The 18,171-nt window shown below is 40.1% G+C and overlaps 1 protein-coding gene across 1 annotated transcript; it reads right to left on the bottom strand.

Annotated features, from left to right (window-relative positions):
- Positions 1-16,447: 16,447 nt before the first annotated feature.
- LOC132513643 (melanoma-associated antigen B16-like) lies at positions 16,448-17,468 on the bottom strand. The gene is made up of 2 exons (XM_060138153.1): positions 16,894-17,468; positions 16,448-16,832 (listed from the first exon to the last, which is right to left on the bottom strand). The coding sequence occupies exons 1-2, from the start codon at positions 17,466-17,468 to the stop codon at positions 16,448-16,450; spliced, it is 960 nt and encodes a 319-aa protein (XP_059994136.1).
- Positions 17,469-18,171: the final 703 nt, after the last annotated feature.

Raw genomic sequence — 18,171 nt, forward strand, 5'->3', positions numbered from 1 at the left:
TATTGACTTGAAATAATCAGTCTTTTATAAGTCTTCATTTCCTCACAATTCATGATTGAGCACATGCAAGTAATTTAAATATTAGTCTATAAAGATCTATCAATATATCATTTATTTTTGGCAGCCGTTTATACAGAAGAATTTCAAAAACTGATTAAGAATTAGTTACATATTCTTATGGGGTATTTTTCTGGCTTTAAGCAAATAAAAGTTTATATCTGTAAAGTTTAAAAGGATTTTTCTTGTCTGTCAACTTCAGATTCGACGAGGATTGGAAGCACAAGCACACATATCCATTTTATCAAGCTAGCTCATGTGAAAACCTTAGTATTTTTGATTGGGAACTCATTTTGAAAGTCTTGCTTACATTTAAGAAAATAATAATCTAAAATCTGCAGTCTACTAACCAGAAACATAGGTGAGGTAAGCCTACCTGACATCTGGAAACTTTGCACAAAGGAAGTTATTTCTTAAAAGGTATGCTTCTCAAAGCAGCTTCCGGCTTCAGAAGAAGCACTTACTGGGCAAGGGTAAATTGATCTAAGAACAGGTGGAGGTCCAAGTACTGGAGATCTAAGAACCGAGTAGCTAGGAAGGGGTGAAGAAACATTTCTCTTTCTAGCTCTCCTAAATTAGCACATTTTTTCTATAAGCAAATAAATAAATGTAAACTAAGACTCATTAAAGCCCCACTTCCTGAGCTTTTCCTCTGTATTAGGCAAATTATCTACGTTAGTTCTAACCTTTACCACAACCAGGAAAAATAGGCACTATTATTACTCCCATTTTACAGATACACAAACTGTCACAGACAGGTTGTCCAAGGTTACATAACCAGTAATGGTAAAACTACAACCTGAAATCATTTCTTGCTGACTCCAAATCTTGAATTATTTCCACTGCACTGTTAGCTTAATGTTTAATGTTGTGATCAAAGAAAATGCATAGCTTCACTTGATAGATATTTCAAACTGCATATGAGAGCCCACAAGGAACCCTGCTTAGTACAGTTTTACTGTATTTCTGATATTTCCTCTTTCTCTGATATCTATACCTTTCAGTGTTGAAAACTACTATCTGAAATTAAGTGCAGTTTAATCTTCTTTTTCACATTAAATATTGAAAGACTTAGGTCCTACTCAATGTACCTTTCTCTGAATTCTTTCCTTCTTGCTCTCTTCTGAATAGCCAGTTAGAAATAACTGCCTCAAAATGCCAAAGCAGAGAACAAATAAAATATTTGACAGAAACTTCTTCTCACTGTAGTCATTTTATTGAAAGGTATAAATAACATATTTGATCTTTATTCCGCAGAAGGAAGAAAAATGAGATAGAAAAGTATTCAGGAGGAATAGAACATAGAAAAGTGATGCAAAAGATATCGAGACAAAATATAATAACTTCCTCTTTAAAAGTACCCAGTGCTCAAATATGGATGAGAGAATTTTGGCATTCCTGGTGATATGAGTTTACTGCTTATTTGGAAAATATTTTGAAGGGAATATTTACCAAAAGGGAGAGGTTTCTGGACTAGCAATTGTAAACAGACTTGATTAAACAAGAGAATGGACTTGATTAAGCGTGATGATGTATGTAAACATTTATGTTATCAAGTAAGGACCCAATTAACAAATATTCCTACTTCTTTCTCTCCTTCTTTATTTTTAAAAAATTATTTTCTCTAGAAGCTCTGATCTTGTACAAAAAGTATTGCTTGGGTGTTAAACAAAAATTTTTTTCGTATCTTGATTCTATCTCCCCATAGCTATACGATACAGGGTAAGATACTTAAATTCTCCAAGCCTCAGTTTCTTCATTTGAAAACTGGATCCACAGGGTTATTATGAGGCCTTCACATGACACGTATGTGTGGAAAATACATACTAAAATGTCTGTGACTGGATTACAATTATTCAATGGCACACATGTTAATAAGGAAATAGATTGCTCAGAAATTAATTTACATCAAACCACCTATTTAGTCTCTGTGAGGTTGCAGGAAAGATTCATGATCTCATGACAGACCTTGAACCAGCCAGGACTATCCAGCTAAGCCACTCAAATTCTTAGCCCACAGACACTGTGAGATAATAAATGTTTGTTGCTTTAAGTCAGTAAATTTTGGGGTAATTTGTTATACAGCAATATATAACTAATACAAATCTCTTAAAGGATGTTCATCATGTTTCAGAATGTAACTGACTACAATTTGTGGATATGTTAAAGTTACCAGTGAAAGAAAGGCCTAGGTAATTAATGAAGCGATGTAGGTATGAGGAACGGGATGATAATTTGAGAATATAAATAAAACTGTCTTCAAGGATATAGATTAACCCCTCTTGCTATTGTTTGTATGTTTTATTTCAATAGCATTTCAAAATAAGGGTGTTCTTTCAGTAAAAGAAGTATCTTTTGACAAAAGATGCGGTTTATGTTACATGAATGATATTTTTGATGGTCAAAAGGAAGTGTCAAATCCTAGCAGTCAAAGAGCCAGGCACACATCTGCAGTCAAAGTCAGATTTATTTAGTAGGCTGTAGCAAACGAGGACATACCCCACATGAAACCTTGGGGCACCTCATAATGGTGATTTAAGAGGGGCTGTTTATAGGTGTGGACTTGTGCTTGATATTCCCAAGGGAGATCATGGACTCCTGTCTTGGACAGGGTCTTGTCAAGAAGGAACAGTTTAGCAATTAGATTCTCAGTAATCTTTTTTCATGAGGTAGGGTAGTAATGCTGGCCTGGGGACATCACTGATAAGAAAGCAAAAATCACTTATAAAGAGGGGTCATTAGTCCTATTTTCAGTTGTGGTGGGTCCTTGTGTCTATAAACACTGTTTACTTGACTTTGTCCATGTCCCACTGGAGGCACTCTTTTACTAGCAGTGCTAATTTTCACTTTCTCAAAAGGATAGTGTGACACAACCATGAAGTGAGGAGTTTTAAGAGCCAGCCAGCATAGGTCCACTGAATTGGTGCATACTTTTACCTGACTTCTGATCAGCTGAAATAGTAAAGCAAGACAAGACCTTAGAAATCATTATTTATGGATGGGGAGACTGGAGCTTAGGGAAATGGTGATTAGCTCAAGATCACTCAGGTGGTTTGTACCAGAGGGAGGATTATAACCTAAATCTCCAACAATTTGCCCAGGACCCTTCACGTGAAATGAGTTCACCCTCATACTCACAGTAACTGAAGCATCAGGGTCAGATATGAAGTGCTTGAAAGTGATCTGTTGCTGATCAGAGTTGAAATACTGAAGTGGTTGGTGCTCTATAACCATTTTCACACTGTAAAAATTTCAAACATACTGTCAAAATAAAATTCTCTCTTGAATTCCCTTCAATTCCCTCTCTCATCCCTACGACCATATAATTTTATTATGAGCTCATCCCATATGGATATAAACGTGCATTTGACTGTTATATAAATGTAATAATATAGTAGTACATATTGTTTTGCAATTTGCTTTCCCCCCGATTAATAACACATCTTGGAGATTGTTCCATATCAGTATTCATGAAGTCTGGAAACACAGACAGCATTATTATTTTACAGAGTGAAGATGTCCTTGATTATATTCTACATATTTTTCCACATCTCCAGGCTTTACATACACTCTATAAATACACCTACCTTTTTTCTTATATTAAAATAGATAGCTAAACATTTAATTAAAACATTCACAAGTACTTTCATTCAAAAATTATCTTGAGGGCTTCCCTGGTGGTGCAGTGGTTGATAGTCTGCCTGCCGATGCAGGGGACATGGGTTTGTGCCCCAGTCCGGGAAGATCCCACGTGCCGCAGAGCGGCTGGGCCCATGAGCCATGGCCGCTGAGCCTGCGCGTCTGGAGCCTGTGCTCCGCAACGGGAGAGGCCACAGCAGTGAGAGGCCCGCGTACAGCAAAAAAAAAAAACAAAAAAATTATCTTGAGTTGTAAAGGTATGTGGATACATAACTAATGTGCTATGTATTGCTCATGGGAATTGGTAGGCTATTTTTCCCATGGGTCATGAGAAAAATGAGAAAAAAAATAGATAGTTTGAATAGTGCTTATCTTAGTCAGTTGGAACTGCTATAACAAAATACCATAGACTGGGTAGCTTATAAACAACAGAAATTTAGTTCCCATAGTTCTGGAGGCTGGAAAGTCCAAGATCAGGGTGCCAGCATGGGTGGATGGGGGAGGGCCCTCTTCCTGGATGTATCTCCTGGTTGTATCCTTACATGGTGGAATGGGTCAGAGACCTCTGTCGAGTCTCTTTTGTGAGGCACTACAAGATTAATACAATTAATTAGGCTCCACCTTCATGGCCTAATTACCTCTGAAAGGCCCGGCCTCCTAATACCAGCACATCTGGCATTAGGATTTCAACATATGAATTTTGGGGGAACAGAAACAGATCACAGCACTGCTATGTTATATCTTTCTGTTTTATATAAACTTATCTCTGCATTTCCAATTATTGATCTTCAAGGTACAGTCCACAAAATCCTGATCATAAAGAAATATGATAATAAAATATCAAGTAGCAGTTTGAGAAAGACACACAAAACATGATACCGTAGTTTTGATTTCCAAAGGCTTAAATGCTCCACTATTGAACACAGCACCAGTGAGGGATTTTCCATTTGTCCCTTGGGAGCTTGTTATATCATTGCTGTGCTGTATTTGGGTGAAGCAGTTTAACCTAATCCATCTCACCGTGGAATCATTTTACAGTCCTCTAGGCTTATTTTATTGTATTTACATTCCTTTTCTGAATCTAGAAACAAGAGTAAAGCCAGCCAGCAGAACAAGTCTCTAACCTCTGGAGTCCAGATTTTGTTTTCATTTCATTTTTCTTCATCCATCTCATGTACTTCGTTATTAATCCAAAATACTTTGTCCTTCTACATGTTTCTTTATGTCTTACACAACGATGATTTCATAGAAAGAGATCTTTTATAAAGTATGTGGAATTAATTACATCATGGAAGTTTAATACTTTCTTCTTCATTTGCTCCCGTATTTGACTCTACATTATGCTTCATTATAAAGCAATTAAGCTTTAAAATGGATAAAATACAGAAGTAGATAGTGTAGCATTACGTCATTTAATTTAGGGTGTTTTAATGGCACATTAAACACAAGCAATTCACAATGACCATGATATATGTCAAGTAAAAAAATTGGAATAGGTACTTTTTTTGTAAATATAACCAATGAACTTCTAACCATAGCTACTTTTAATGTGCTCACTGTTCTAGAAAACTATAACATGGCAAATGTCATTGGAAACCTGCTCTATTAATAACAGCAAATCAGGAGTATTAAATAAGTTTCTCTTAGTTACTGAGATTAATATAAAAAGTCAAAAGTGCATACTACTCATATAGCTCTTTAATTAAACTGTCTATGATTACTGTGTCATAAAATGGCATGTTACATACTTTATTTAATTTGCCCATGCCACTTTATGTAAAGAAATTACCATTGTATTTGCTTTCACTAGGTAATCTCTATCCCCTGTTCCACATTTTTAAAAAAGTATTTTCTAGAGCAGCAAGTAGGTCACTGAATGTTAGGTTACAAAGGCTATGTGCCCATGCAGAAGTAGTCTACCTTAACTGACCATCAATTGCTTATAAACAGACCAGTAACTAATTGGTAAGTATCAAGCTGACTGAGTTGACTGGTTTCTCACAGAAAATGCATTGATTACAAAAATGATGAACTGACATACTATAAACTAAGATAGAATTAATAGTTCACTGACTTTTAGAGACAGTAAGACCTTAGATCAAGGTTTCTCAACCTCAGCACTAGCGATATTTTGGGCTGGATGATTTGTTGCTGTAGGGGCTGTCCAGGGCATTTCAGGTTGTTTAGCAGCATCCCTGGCTTCTGTCCACGAGAAGTACCAGCAGCACTCCTCCTCAGTTGTGACAACCTCAAATGTCTCCAGATTTTACCAAATGTGTTCTGGGGGATGAAATTGCCTCCTTTTGAGATCCACTGCCTTAGAGAATATCTGATCCAATAAACTCATTTATCAAAGAGAAAACTGAAAGCCAGGTAGATAAAACCACTTGGCAAAGATAACTGAATTATATGAACAGTATTCTAACTGAATGATCATTTAACATTATTACAACCAATTCTATACTCATATTTTATAAAGCTCATGTAAAAAGCATATTCACTTAATTTGGGGGCTACTATCTAGACTGTGAATTTGAAATAAATCTCTCTCATAATGTAGGTTTAGCAGATGATATTCTCCCAAATAAACTAAGGTTTCAGATCCAAGTGTTTTTAAGGATTTACTCCCAGGAGAAACTACTCAGGGAGTGAAGGAGGCAGGATAGAAAAGGAGAAGAGGCCCAGAAAGTGTCTAATTTTTGTTGAGGTCTTAGACTCACCCTAGTTCTATGGGGGTCCTGGAGCATAAAATACACCTCGAAGGTATTTCAGCTTTGAAGCAAAGGAGCTGTTCTGTCGTTGGCTAGGGACTGTTTGGAGATTGGATGTGGGAATGTGAAATTGCTAGGCACTTCCAGTTCTCTGTACTGGGAAGGAGGCCATGGATTGTCTGGGAATTTTGCAGGGGATGGGAGGGATATAAAATTGCTAGACGTTCCTGACTCTGTGTGAACAAGGAGACTCCAATGCCCAAGGGTAATCCTCTGAAGGTCAAATATATGACACCTCAGTGGCAAAGCATGCAGAAGCCTGGAAAGGAATGCACAAAGCTGGTAAGAAGTATCTGAGAGTATCTGGGTAGGGCATTAACAGTGTCTACTCCAGTGGTACTGTGGAAAAATCAGAGACTTTAGACAGAAATATATATTCAGTTTCTGGCCATGCTACTTACTGCATAAATTTACAGACCCACAGTTTCTTCATCTTTAAACTCGAGGCAATAACACCTATCTCATACGATGTTGTAGGAATTAAAATAAATACAAAACGGAGACCATATAACAATGTTCATTTTGGGTTTTGTTTTGTTTTTTGCTTTTCAATTCATGAAAAAGCATATCTTCTCAATTATTTAAATCTTTAAAAATTTTCCTCATTAAGGATACAAAATTTCTTTGTAAAGATCATATACACATTGTCTTGGATGTGTTCCAAGGTACTTGGAAGTTTTAGTCCTGTTGCAGATGGTGTTTCTAATTTTATATTTCAGCTTTTTCCCTGATATGTAGAAATACAGTTGATTTTGTTATAAGGAATTAATATCCAGAAAACTCTTATTATTTCTCATACATTTTTCCTTATTTCTGATACATTTTTCCTTAGATTAAGTTTGGATTATTCACATACAAAATCATTTCATTTGTGAATAATGACGATTTTGTTTCATCCTGTACAATTTCAATATTTTTTTTCATACTATCTTAGCTTTATTATGGAGGTGAGGATCTGCCATACAATGTTGAATAGCCACACAGAACATCATTATCTCAAATGAAAATCTCTCAAAATTTCACCAATGACTGATCATCTTTAGCAGGCTAAAGAACTTCCTTCTATTACTAGGCTGCTAAAAGGATTTTTCCTTTTTTTTTAAAATCTTGAATATATGTTCAAATTGATCAAATGCTTTCTTTCATTAAAATGATTATATGAATCTTCTTACAATAAAGCAATAATTTACATCACCTGACTTTCTAATGATAAATTAGCTTGCTTCAAGTGTTTTATTCTTTTTATATGTTGCAGATGAAATAAACTATTATTACATCTAGGAGTTTTGCATCTATGTTCATGAATGAGATCAATCTATATGTTGGCCTTCTTGTACTTTTCTCCTTAGGTTTCTGCATCAGAAGTCTGGTAGCATGAAACTGAGTTGGGAAAAGTGCCTTGAGATTAGAGTCATTTGTTCTTCACCATTTGAGAGCACTACAAGCCATCTTCTGCTCATCATCCAGGCAGTGTTCCTTGCAGTTCCTGAGGGTGGGTGAGTGTTGAGGCAGCTTTACCTCTTGTTCTCCCTTACCTAGGGCTGCCAGATTTAGTGAATTAAAACTCAGGGCACCTAGTTAAATTTGAATTATTTTAATTGTCTGTAGTAATTTGCTAGGGCTACCATAACAAAGTACCACAGACTGGGTGTCTTAAACAACATAAATTTATTTTCTTATAATTTCAGAGCCTAGAAGTCCAAGATCAAGGTGGTGGCAAGGGCTGGTTTCTTGTTAGGCCTTTCTCTTTGGCTTGTAGATGGCCATCTTCTCCCTGTGTCTTCAAATTGTCTTCCCTCTGAGTATAGGTGTCCTAATTTCTTCTTCTTACAAGAATACCAGTTATATTGAATTAGGGCCCACTCTAATGATCTTATTTTAACTTAATCACCTCTTTTTAAAAACTATCACCAAATACAATCACATTCTGAGGTACTGGGGGTTAGCATTTCAACATACGAATTTTGAGAAAACACAACTCCACCTGTAACATTTTCTATGCATATACACATTGAAAGAAAAAAACATTTCATAGGATATACTTATACTAAAACATTATTGTTTATCGGAATTAAATTACAAACACCTAAGTTATATGCCTCTTTCTTTAGTTATATTCCCCTGATCTGATGATCTACCTCTCTTTAAGAGTTTGTTTTACAAAATTTGCTTATAAAATTCTCTGCAGGTTCAGTGTGTCTTCCATTTACATTGTAGCATAGCTTTCATAGCTTTTACAGTGGTCACTTTCAACTTACTTCATTATTTTGTCCTTTGAAAATTAATTAATGAGAACATATGCTCAACATTAGCATTATGAGCTGGTATACTAAACAGGTACTAGCGTAGTTAACAATTCTGAGAACTGCTCTTCAAATTTGCTTTGTCGAATCACATAATACCATCTTTACAGCATAGCTCACTTTTCCATTGTTCAGGATTGTGTTGCATCTCAACTTTTTTTCTTTTTTTCATGTCATCCATTGACAAAAAAGATCATAATCATCAGTCGTTATTCTCTTCTTGTTCCTATGCTGGAAGACTATTCAGTAACATCCACGGTACTCAATCAAATTCTTCAAGTGATGAGATCCATTCCAAATGATAGTCTTGACAAATTCCATAATAATTACCCATTTCAAATCAGAATTTCTTTTCATGTTCATAAGTAATGCTGTTAATCTTAAGAACAGCTTTGTCACACAAAGGGAAACATTTTTCATCAATTCTTTCTCTAACACATTCAACAAGTTCCTTTAATCAATGGAGTACTTTAATAACTGCTTGATCTTCTTTCAATGCACATAATCCTAATGCTAGATAAATGTTGATAACTATGAACAAGAAATAAGTAGACTTTGCTCTGTGGCTTATTTAAGAAGTCAACAAGAATGGGGGGGCGCCCTTTCTTCAGAATTAAAGTATCACTGCTTCAAATAAACTGAAGATTCTTTCACCTGCATTTGTTTAAGAGAGACAGTGCATATTTGAATGCAAACTGAAGAATTCTGAATGCTAACAAAATCACCAAAATCCTTTAGTAAGTCAATTCAAAGAATATAAATGCTGAAGTAAGCATCATTTTATGATTCTTACTTCAATTTCAATAAAAAGGACATCAGGTGCTGTTTGAATTGCATTATGCAGAATATGGGCAGCACAGCCAACATAGACTCATGCATGCTTTATGTCAACTTTAGCCCCTTTAATTCATTAACTCCTAACTAAAAAAAAAAAAAGGAACTCTGCAAAAATTTGCTACTGTTTCTGAAGTCACATTTGCAAAGGACTTTACTCACAATAACTTTATACGAAAGCCTTTTTTCACAATAGAAAACTATTTCATAAGCGAAGGAAAAAGGTATTGTTATTACATGCATCTGTGGCCATGACGTAAAAAGGTGATAATCTTTGATAATCTCTGTAATGTAAATTAAGCTATTTTCATTATTGTAGTATATCTAATCGTGACACTTGAAAATTTGCTTCCAACTTTAAGTGAAAGATTGATGATGATATACAGTGTAGAAGGCCATTTCAATTTCTGCTGTGATTTTATCTTTGTAATCTGAATGTCTCAAACAAAAATAATACATGATCTTTTTTTAATGTCACTGTTACTAGTTGAGGGAATCAAACAGTTAGCATACTCAGCTGTAGTATATTTACTGGTTTATAACCGATTTTCCACAATTTTCTATATTGAATGAACAGCTGCATACTGCACAAAAATCTTTGAAAGGACTTGTTTCTCATTTAATAAAGGTGCACTGTTCATAAAGTTCGTCACGACATTTACACTTGTGTTTGGGCATTTCAAGGTTCAAATGTACACAAATGAAAATACATGAAAAAAGACTTAATTTGAAAATCTCAGGGCCACAGTCAGTGTGTTTGTCACTCACAAGTCCGAACAAGTTAGTAACAGGAGTTGAATGGTTGAAAGGGCTGTGAACTCAGGAACTATGAATAAACTGAACTTGATATTTGATGCAAAAATACCCCTCCCGGGCTTCCCTGGTGGCGCAGTGGTTGAGAGTCCACCTGCCGATGCAGGGGACACAGGTTTGTGCCCCGGTCCGGGAAGATCCCACATGCCGTGGAGCGGCTGGGCCCGTGAGCCATGGCCGCTGAGCCTGCGCGCCCGGAGCCCGTGCTCCGCAATGGGAGAGGCCACAACAGTGAGAGGCCCGCGTACCGCAAAAAAAAAAAAAAAAAAAAATACCCCTCCCGTTTCCTTATAGGGGGAGCAGTACTTACCAGGCGCAGTCTTCCAGAACAAAGCCAGAGCCTAGCCTATACAAGGTTTTGGTTAGCTTGGGGATGCAAGCACTGCCGAACGCTTAGAAGCGGGAGTGTTTAGGCACTGACAGACTTTCAATGGCGACCCTGTAGTCACTAAAGTACGGCTGCTATGCGCCCGCTAACTTCCAGGAGCGCGGCTTACCCAACAGAGGAACTTGCTGATTGGACGCTGTCTGGAAATGTGAGGCTGTTGCTGATTGGCTGATGTTCAGGACTGTGTGGGTGGGGGTATCACTGATTGGCTGATTTTCAGAAGCCTGGTGCTGTCGTTGATTTGCTGTCTTTCAGAAGCTTAGGTACTGCAAGAGAGGCAGTCACTGACAGCTGATTCTACTGATCCTACATGTAATTAATGGTGGTTACCTGTTCACAACTTGGGACTATGGCCAAAAAAAGCTTTTTCTTTAGTGAAAATTTCCTTTAATTCTACATACAGCCCCCCCGCCTCCACCCCTGGCGCCCCTTTGGCTCTTCCCTCAGCCAAACCTGCAGGAGAGACCAGATCTTTATTTGTGGAGGTATGCTTTTCAGCTAGTGTCGCCTTAAGTGACTTAATCGCCAATTACTGTGGTTGAAAAACAGCTCTAACTGCTGAATTTTTGTAACTTATTGAGAAAAGCTGAATACAGGACATTAAGGGTTTCCTGAAAAAGCCAATATAGAATGCAGGACAAAATCACATCGAGGATGTGTCCTGTGTGTTCAGGACGGCTGGCAACCCTAGATGAAGTCCATGCCTGAGGCAGGGTCTTCTAGCACCAAGCTTTCCCAGCAGTGTTCAGGCAGCAGCCAAGAGTTCTGTGGGTGTCAGGGCCCACTGCCCCAGGGTAAGAAAGGGCTGTGGGCTTGCAGTCCCCACTTTACCCAGACTGCTCGGCCTTCCTTATGTTCATGGATTGGATTTCTGGGGAAAGCTTCAGCTGCAATGAGTGGGCTCATATCTAAAATTTTGACAATCACAGTCTCCCGGTTAGATAAAAGATATGTCATGAAATTCCAACTTCCAGGGACATGGGCCTAAGACTGCCTCCAGTCCTTTGCTCTCTATGTCATGAGAAACTTGAGCTACTGCAGAGTTGCCAGCTGCCTAGAACAGACACATTAGTTAGAGCAGATAACTGTCTGTGTATTGTGGGTGTAAGCTTAGCCTTGAACAAAGGCTATCAAGAGTAGAATCCTAGAAGACACCTGAGAGGGCGATCTGAGATTGAAAATTCATGCTATATAACTTTTTATATACTATAAGCCACAAATACACAGGCATGGGCAATTTATAGGCAAAGGCACAAGTACATGCTTAAAAAAGAGAGCTATAGGAAACACAGGAAAACTTTCTCTTACTGATGGTTTTCTGGGTGAGTACTTTATCCCTTTAAACTCTCCCCTGGACTTACTAAGTTTTGTGTAATTGTGGTTTCCAACAGTGTTTGCAGGGGGTGAGACAGAATATAGGCCACTATATGCACAATACTTGATTTTACCTCCACCCATGGCCTCACATGACCTCTCCAGATGCAGCTGGGGACCCTCTCCCGATAGCCAGGCCTATGTTTTCTACTGCCCACTGGACGTCTCCACCTGGACAGCCTGCAGAACCTCACCATACACGGCCCACACTGACCTCATCCACCACACCCTTCTTCATCTCTACCTCCAACTCATATTGCCACCAACTCTTCCTCCTCCTTTATCCTCAGTCTCAGCTAAGAGGAAGAGCTTCTACCTAGTCAGCTAACCTTCAGAACTCAGGGTCATTACAGACTCTCTCTCACCCTTTCACATAGTCCCCAACTCCTAAAACTCAAATCTGTCTCCTCCTCACCATCCTCACATCTACAGCCTGAATCAAGTGCCTTGCCATCTCCTTTTGTTTTGTTTACTTAGTGTTTGCCTTCAGCATGTGTTCAGTAAGTGCTGTCCAGGTGAATGAATGACTCAGAGTACCAGAGGTAACACTGACTGATTCAAAATAATCCTGGTAGGGTCTCTGCCTCCACGGAGGAAACCCAAAGTGTTACAACTCCTTACCTAACTTGAGAATTCCCATGGGTGTCTCCTTTCCAAGCCCTAACACCCTCATCTTGGAGGTGGGGATGCTGCCAACAGGATGGTACATAATGCTTCCCTCCTTGGACCTCACATATCTCCATAATCTCCTGTCAGTTTAATAAGGAAGTGTGCCATCTCTATAAGCACACCACACACTCTGCAAACGTCTGACCCTTTCCCAGTCCCCTATCTGGTCACAACACATGCCAGCAAACACAGCCCCAGGACACTTACCTCTGGTATGCCAAAAATTCAGGAAGCATAGAAGGCAGTCTGGGTTTAAAGATACCACCTGATTGTTTTTTAAGACATGTCCATACCTAGCCTCTTACAGTCACTGAGCTAACTAGCCACTAAGGCATCCCCCCTCCAATTTCCCCCTCCTTGAAATTGTATATCCGTTTCTACTATGCATGGTACTCATGGTCTGTCTCAACTGTCTGCCGTCATTCACTAACCCCATCTATTTACAAAGTCCCATCCTCAGTAGAGGAGGTACACTGCATACAAGGTAAGAAATATCTGTCTCCAGGAGACATAAAGATAGTTCCCAGCCCAGTTACATTGGCTGTTTGCTTACACAGTGATCTCCATGACCTTGCCCCATTTGCCTCTTAAGGGGGAAGCCTTGGTTTTTGACCACCAACATATGCTCACTCATTGCTGTCTCTTTTCAGTGGCTAGTCTCAAATATGGCACCCCATTAAAATCCTACTGCAGGGCTTCCCTGGTGGCGCAGTGGTTGAGAGTCCGCCTGCCGATGCAGGGGACACGGGTTCGTGCCCCGGTCTGAGAAGATCCCACATGCCACAGAGCGGCTGGGCCCGTGAGCCGTGGCTGCTGGGCCTGCACGTCCGGAGCCTGTGCTCCGCAATGGGAGGGGCCACAGCAGTGAGAGGCCCGCGTACTGCAAAAAAAAAAAAAAAAAAATCCTACTGCAAACGTCAAGATGGTTACATGGTTTCAAAAACTTCTCTTACTTCAGGTTTACATCCCAGGAACTAGTATGTTCTGTGCCAAGAAGCCCATAGGAGATTGACCATGTACCTAAACTTCACTGTTCAAAGGGAACTTTACATAGAAGGGGCTATTGCTATCAGAGGGATCCCATAGTAAATGTCAGCCAAGAATGCCTGCAGGAAGTTGGAATACTCTGTCAGGGAGAAGGAAGGTGGTTCTGGGCTGTCTGCTCTACTGGGATCAGGATGCAATGTTCAGAGGAGGATGCAGTGAAGAGCTGGTCAGCAGATCAGGTTACACAGTTAGCCAGGAAGGCACACTGGGGAAGACCCAGGGGAAGGGAGCTGTTAATGTGGGAAAGTGTTCGGACTGAACACACATGCCAGCTACTGATCAGAGGCAGCTCTCAAGGAACCTTGGTGTTGAGGTAACAGCACCCTGGGTAAATGAATCCAACAAACAATCTCCAAATTGTGTTTGATTCTCATTTTCACATCCCTTCTTTATACCCACTTTTAGTACTTTGGCTACAAGGTACTTTTTATCCCCCGAGAGGCATTATGGAATAGTAAGAAATGAGTTAACAGACAGAATGGTGACCTCAGGCTAAGAGGAGTGGAATAGCATGGGCTCTAGAAGAATTCAAACCAGAGGTCTAGTTCCAACTCTGTCACATATTAGGCCTGCGAACTTGGGTACATTCCCAAGCTCTCCAAGCCTTGTGTTCTTCATCTGTGAAAGGGTTTTGTATGTAGGACTTTTAGAATGTATGTATTGTATGTAAAGCCCCTGGTACAGTGCATGGTATGCAATGGGTTTTTAATGATGGCAGTTATTATTATGATTATTTTAACCCCAGGAACTAGCACTTTCCCCTCTGGGATTTATTTATCCAGCAGATGTCAGAGAATATGCCCTGCTCTGGGACATGGCCCACCAAATCAGCCAAAATTGCTGCTTACCAAGAAAGCCTTACTAAATCTTCTTTATTAGGGGATGCATTATTTAATTTGGGTTTGGGGGAGTATTTCCCAACTGGATCCTAGAACTTGTGTCAAGGACCAACTCCTTCCTTCCCTCCCAGTTGCCCTTCCAACAGTCCGTCCCTATTTTCATTCGTTTGCCTCCTCCAAAAATACAGACCTTGCTTAGATTTTGCCAAATTTTACTGAACATAACCTATTTAAAATGTCCCTTGAATGGTGTGGACGCTGGACCTCCCAGCCCAAGGCAAAGAGTGCCAGCCCAGTGGCTTCTAGGTATCTCAGCTCAAGAAAGTATCACCTTTATTTCTCACAAACTCCTTGAAGATGATAATCATAAAATGCCTAATTTGTGTACTATGTTCAACTGCATTTGGACAATAATGCAGGATATCTTCCATTCTTATCCTAGAAGGGATCTGGTTTACCCATGATCCCAAAGTAACTGGTAAGAACAGTTTTCCATTCCATTCCAAGTCTCTCAACTCTGAGACACACCCCTGGCTCACCACTTCCCCAGCCTCATCTAGTGTATCATAGAGCTCAATTAACATATACACACTACTATATATAAAATAGATAACTAACAAGGACCTACTGTATAGCACAGGGAACTCTACTCAATATCCTGTAATGACCTATATGGGAAAAGAATCTGAAAAAGAATGGAGATATACATATAAAACTGATTCACTTTGCTGCACATCTGAAACTAACACAACATTGCAAATCAACTATACTCCAATAAAAATAAAAAAATTAAATTAAATTAACTCCCAGTGGAGGACTTGCAGTTTCCCAAGGCCTCAGCCTGCCTTGTCTCAGGACATTTATATTTGACAGCCCTCATATGGACTCCCCAGCTCCTGATTCCTTTTTAATTTTTCTTTTGGTATTAAAGGATATCCACCATTGTCTTTACATGATTCCTGCTCCTAGACTCTAAAATTCTATGGGTGGGTAGTAAGTCTTGTTTATCTGGGCATGCCCAGTATTAACACAGTGCTTTCCAAAGAGCACATGATGATTTAATGTTTGGAGAATAAATGAGCCATTGTACACGGGGTCTAATTTATTAAGATTTATTTCTCTTACATTCTTAAACAAGATAAGCAAAGGCATATATATGTCATCTAATTTTACAGAACAGAAGATTAAACAGGATAAGGGAAGCCAAGAATTGACCATCTTTTCGTTTTTTTTTTTCTTGATCCCAACTATTTTACTGCTGAGTTCTTTGGCACTGCCAAGGAAATGCCTATTCTAATGTCATGTTATCTCTTCCAGATCACAAAGAAGATGGTCAGTTTTACAATTTGTTTTACAAACAAACAAAACTTGTATTCTTAAATTCCATAAATAGCAATAAATGTATGACCAATGTCATTCATAAACTTAGATTCTGAAGCTAATGAAATGTTATATTAAAAGGAACATTTGAAAACTAACTCACTCCAAAAAGAAAATAAACCTCCATGTTAACTATATAGAAGAGAAACAGAAAGTATAGTTTCCCAACAGCCACACTCCAGCTCTCAACTACTTAGGAAGTTAACTGCTCTCTTCAATGACAAAGTGAAGAATCGGCCTCAGACCTCACTAGGGCTGGGAGGAGCTACTGGATATGGCACTGGAAAGTGCCCTGGCCATGGCAGCATTGCCAGCCCTGGTTGCAACTCTACCTCAGGCTCTCTCTCCTTCATCTCTCAAAGCCTCCTCAAACTGGGATGGGAAGCAAGTAGGGTCATATTCATGGATCTTGGTCAAAAACTCTAGCAATTTCATTTTGCTGGCTTCAGCATGGGCTCTTGGACCCCACAGGAATTCATAGCGTGGAGGATTGCTATTGGGTACCTGGCAGTACTCCAGGTACTGTTCTTCCACTAAATCTTTGGTGATAAGCTTCCTGGGCTCCCCAAAGATAAAATGCTTCCTCCCAGAATATAAGTCCATCATTTTCAACCCTTTCCAGATCTCCTCCTCAGTGGCACGATTGCCCTTCATGAAAATCACACCTAGGATAATTATCAGGAGGCCGGTCTTGGGCATGCCCTCGTCACCACTGAGCCTCGGATCATAGGTGAGGTATCAGGAGGCCGGTCTTGGGCATGCCCTCGTCACCACTGAGCCTCAGATCATAGGTGAGGCTTAGTTTGTTGATGAGGGCATAGCTGTGGCTGGTGGGATCCACTTGCTTCACATCAATACCAAAGACCAGCCCTATGCACTCAGAGGCTCTCCTGAGGATCTCAAGGAAGTCATCCTTGTACTCTCTGATAACATCATCAATCATGTCTGCCTTTGTGATCAGATCTCTCATTTGATACTTTTGCCCCAGGAACTGCACCAAAAAAATCACCTTCTCATCTAGAGGGTCTGTGGGCAAGTTCTCAGTTTCTGACAGAGACTTGGAAGAAGTTGACCCAGTCTCCCTTTCCTGGCTGCTGGAGACCTCATCTGATTTGCTTGATGAGATGGTTGTAATGACAGTGTAACATGAGTAGGCACTCTGAGGAGTGTGGGGAGTACTGGGTGCCCCAGCAGCCAGAGCCTCATTCAAATAGGCAAGCATTAGAGTATGGAAGGAGGAGGGAGAGGTCTCCTCCAGCGCCCTGGAGACCTGTGCAGCCTCCAGGCCCTGGGGTTCACTGAGGGCATGGTGCTGTTCCTGCGTGCAATGTGGAATCTCTTGACCCTGAGACATGTTCACTCTGGTCGGCAGCAACAGACAGGAATGTGGGCAGGAGATTGGGTAAAAGAGGACCACCACCTAGGGAGAAAGGGAGGATGTGAGTGGCCTCATCTGTTAACTCAACTGTGGCAGCTCTGAAAAGAGTGGCTTCCATCCATCTTTTCCTTAGGGCAGTACTCGAGCCTCACAGGTCTCCTGTCCTGAACTGTAGGAAGCAAAGGAGGGAGCGAGAAGGCTCTTCAGGGTGCAGCCAGCCAACCTAGCCCAAGGCTTCCTAAAGCTGATAACAGGGCAGGTGGGGTCAAGCTCTGTGGGATCCCTTCTGTTCTGCAGTGGGTGGTCCCCTCCGTCTTTGTTCAGAGTCCTCACTGTGATCCCAGGGAGTGTCTGGGACTCCTTCCTCTACTGACCCAAGGATTGTCACCTCAAAAAGAGGCTTAAATCTTCTTGAGACACTTGACTTACGAAGAAGAAAGGAGGTAACTCACACTGACAGCTTTTTTCAGAGCCTCTCAGCCAGGAAGTCACAGAGGAGACAGACAGGGGAGAGAAGTGAGGGGCAGCTCATGGGGCCATACCTGCCCGGGTCTCCCAGAAGTGACAAAGGAGCACAGCTGTTGGGGCTCTGTTGTTCTGATGTGTGTGGTCCCCACAATCCTCACTAAAGGTCAGGACTTTTGACCTTGACAGAGACTGAGACACCTCTCTCTGTTAA

Source organism: Lagenorhynchus albirostris, chromosome X (assembly GCF_949774975.1).
Source record: "Lagenorhynchus albirostris chromosome X, mLagAlb1.1, whole genome shotgun sequence".
Classification (NCBI taxonomy): domain Eukaryota; kingdom Metazoa; phylum Chordata; class Mammalia; order Artiodactyla; family Delphinidae; genus Lagenorhynchus; species Lagenorhynchus albirostris.